This window comes from Quercus lobata, chromosome 9, assembly GCF_001633185.2.
Source record: "Quercus lobata isolate SW786 chromosome 9, ValleyOak3.0 Primary Assembly, whole genome shotgun sequence".
Taxonomy (NCBI): domain Eukaryota; kingdom Viridiplantae; phylum Streptophyta; class Magnoliopsida; order Fagales; family Fagaceae; genus Quercus; species Quercus lobata.
The window spans coordinates 32,127,245-32,129,861 of record NC_044912.1 but is presented as its reverse complement, the minus strand read 5'-3'; the positions used below and the strand labels follow the sequence as shown (position 1 = coordinate 32,129,861).

The window sequence follows — 2,617 nt, the reverse complement described above, 5'->3', positions numbered from 1 at the left end:
TATCATTCAAGAGAAAACATTCATGTCATTTCATAGATGAGATGTACAAATGGTTAGTTTCAGAGTTACGCTAATGATTCACAAAAGACTTGCAACAAGATGAGAGTTGGAGCAAAGCAAATCTTTCAACAAAGCTAGAAATATTTTAGATTTGGGTGCAAGAAACCATTAGAATGCCTTTTCAGCCTAACAAAAAGATTTTAGTTTATCACAATAAAGATTTCACTAGACGATGAATTATGATCAAGAACTCATATCCCAAGTCAGGAGAATAATCATTGCTTCAGATCAGCATACCAAGAAAACCCAGTACTTGCCTATGACTTCATCGAAGAATCCTTGTGGGCAGCAGTATTAACCTGTTTGGAGAGATAAGCTTCATAGATTTCCACTATTAGCCGAGGATCCTTCTCCACCAGCTCGGCATACTCTTCCCGTTTAGTAAGCTTATCCATGTTGTCTGTGATCACTGACAAAGCTGCATCAAGCATAAGCTTGGCATTGTGCTGGTGTGCTATGGCATAGCTCAGCATTGAATTCTCCCAGTTCAGTTTCGACACCAAGAACTTCTCACAATAAGCCTTGAGATGCTTTACCTGGTATTTTTCAGCCAATACTAAAAGGTCATAAGCCATTTGCTCATCAAGGCATGCTTCAGCAGTGTACATATAGTTGACAAAGGCGCGTAAGGCATCATACGATACATCACCAATCTTGATGGTACCACTCCGGCTTTCTTCCATCTCATTCTCAAGCATCGCTTTGAACACTGGGGAACGGCTTATCTGATAAAATAAGAAAATGTTCAAAGAAGTTAAAGTCCTGAAATATCTGTCCCAGTAGGAAATAGCACAGCCGAAATATATACACTGCATTAACATATGGGATTGGAACAAGTGCAAATACTATACGAACATGTTCAAACATAGGTATTAGCATTCTCTCCCTTTGAAATGAATCCATTTCATGGTTTAGATTAGATATTACAAATCTAAAGGTGTACGCAAGAAATAAAAGGAAAAAGTTATTTCCAAACTGATTCAGACAAAAATTCATCCAAACCACCACAGTAGGATTGAGAAAGCCACTCACATGCATGTACTTCTAGTCACATAGCTTCTTTAGACTCTTAAGAGAGTCATGTGACTTGTTTAAATACTATACATGGATGGTTTTATGAGCTGCCACATGATGAGTTGGAGCAAATTCCTCCAAACCACCACAGTAGGATTGATAAAGCCATTCACATGCATGTACTTCTAGTCACATAGCTTCTTTAGACTCTTAGAGAGTCATGTGACTTGTTTAAATACTATACATGGATGGTTTTATGAGCTGTCACATGACGAGTTGGAGCAAATTCCTCCAAACCCGTATAGAGGAAAATTGTGTCCAAAATAAAATCTCCATTTGTTTCAATGGAAAACTTTATGTGGAGATAGTTCTCCACGTTTTCCAGTGTTTTGTAGCATCATAAAAAATGAGTCAAAGGAAACTATCTTTGGTAAAAAAAAAAAAAAAAATGTATGGCTTATTTCTAAATTTTTTAGAAAACAACTATATTTTATGGCAAGCTAAATGAGGAAAGTTTCAAACTCATTTAAGGTAGGTTTGCTACCATCAAAGAAAAATGAGATAGTTTTATAGAAAGCAATTTTTGGAAAATGACTCATTTTCTTGAAAACATTAACCAAACAAACAGAGCATTAATGATTAACCATGAAGTAGACTCTGACTTTCCCCATTTCACTTGAAATGTGAGAGCACCCTGTACATTAATTGTTTGATCAAATATAATCACCTCACTGCAGCAAACAATATATGCCTATATATATGCTCCCATTTTACACGTAGCCAAAGATTAAATCACTAATCAAACTTGATTATTCACAGTCTAGTACACTAAAGTTCCAATTTTTACAAATTAAAGTTACAAAAAATCAGAAACTGTTACTGACCAGTACGGCCTTATGGGCCGGGACGGGGATGGGGGGCCCAGAAGAGGAGCCATCGTCGGAGGAAGCAACGAGAACGACGTCGGTGAAGCAAGGCCCATTGGGCCTAGAGAGGTGTTGGGGATCGAAGGGAGACCAGAACCTGAGAAAAGCGACTTTGGCTTTCAAGTCTTCGATCTCTCTCTTGCGATCCTCCTCGGTCTCGTTGGCCTCTTCGTAGCACTCTTTGCACGTGCCGGAGTCACGTGTCTCGTACGACGCTTGGCACGACAGGCACTTCATCGTCGTCGCGATCATCCTCTCCGTTTGACACTCGCTTGAGACCGAGACTGAGGTTGATGATGATTCTGACTCTGATTCGCTCTCCGATGAATACTGTCTCGCCACTCTGTGATGCCGGCACCGTTGCATCCTTTTTAAGGAAAAAGCAAGCAGGTTTAAGTAATAAAGACCCCCAATTTTGTTTTTATTTTATACAAAAGGATGACTCCCTGTTTATATAGCTGTCATTTTTTTTTCGTTTTCTCTCAATTAAATAATCAATCCTCGTATTTACTATTCCCTATCCTACAATTTTTTTTTTTCTACTTTACTTTTTCGTAAAATACTTTTATTACTCTGATTCATTAAAGAAAAATAAAAATAAACCTTTACTGGCTAGG

The 2,617-nt window shown here is 38.2% G+C and overlaps 1 protein-coding gene across 1 annotated transcript; it reads right to left on the bottom strand.

Moving 5' to 3' along the window:
* Positions 1-2,404, bottom strand: LOC115958956 (BTB/POZ domain-containing protein At4g08455-like). Its single transcript, XM_031077240.1, has 2 exons — positions 1,959-2,404; positions 1-785 (listed from the first exon to the last, which is right to left on the bottom strand). Exons 1-2 carry the CDS (start codon positions 2,364-2,366, stop codon positions 318-320), a joined length of 876 nt encoding a protein of 291 aa, XP_030933100.1. The 5' UTR covers positions 2,367-2,404; the 3' UTR covers positions 1-317.
* Between the last annotated feature and the right edge of the window lie 213 nt (positions 2,405-2,617).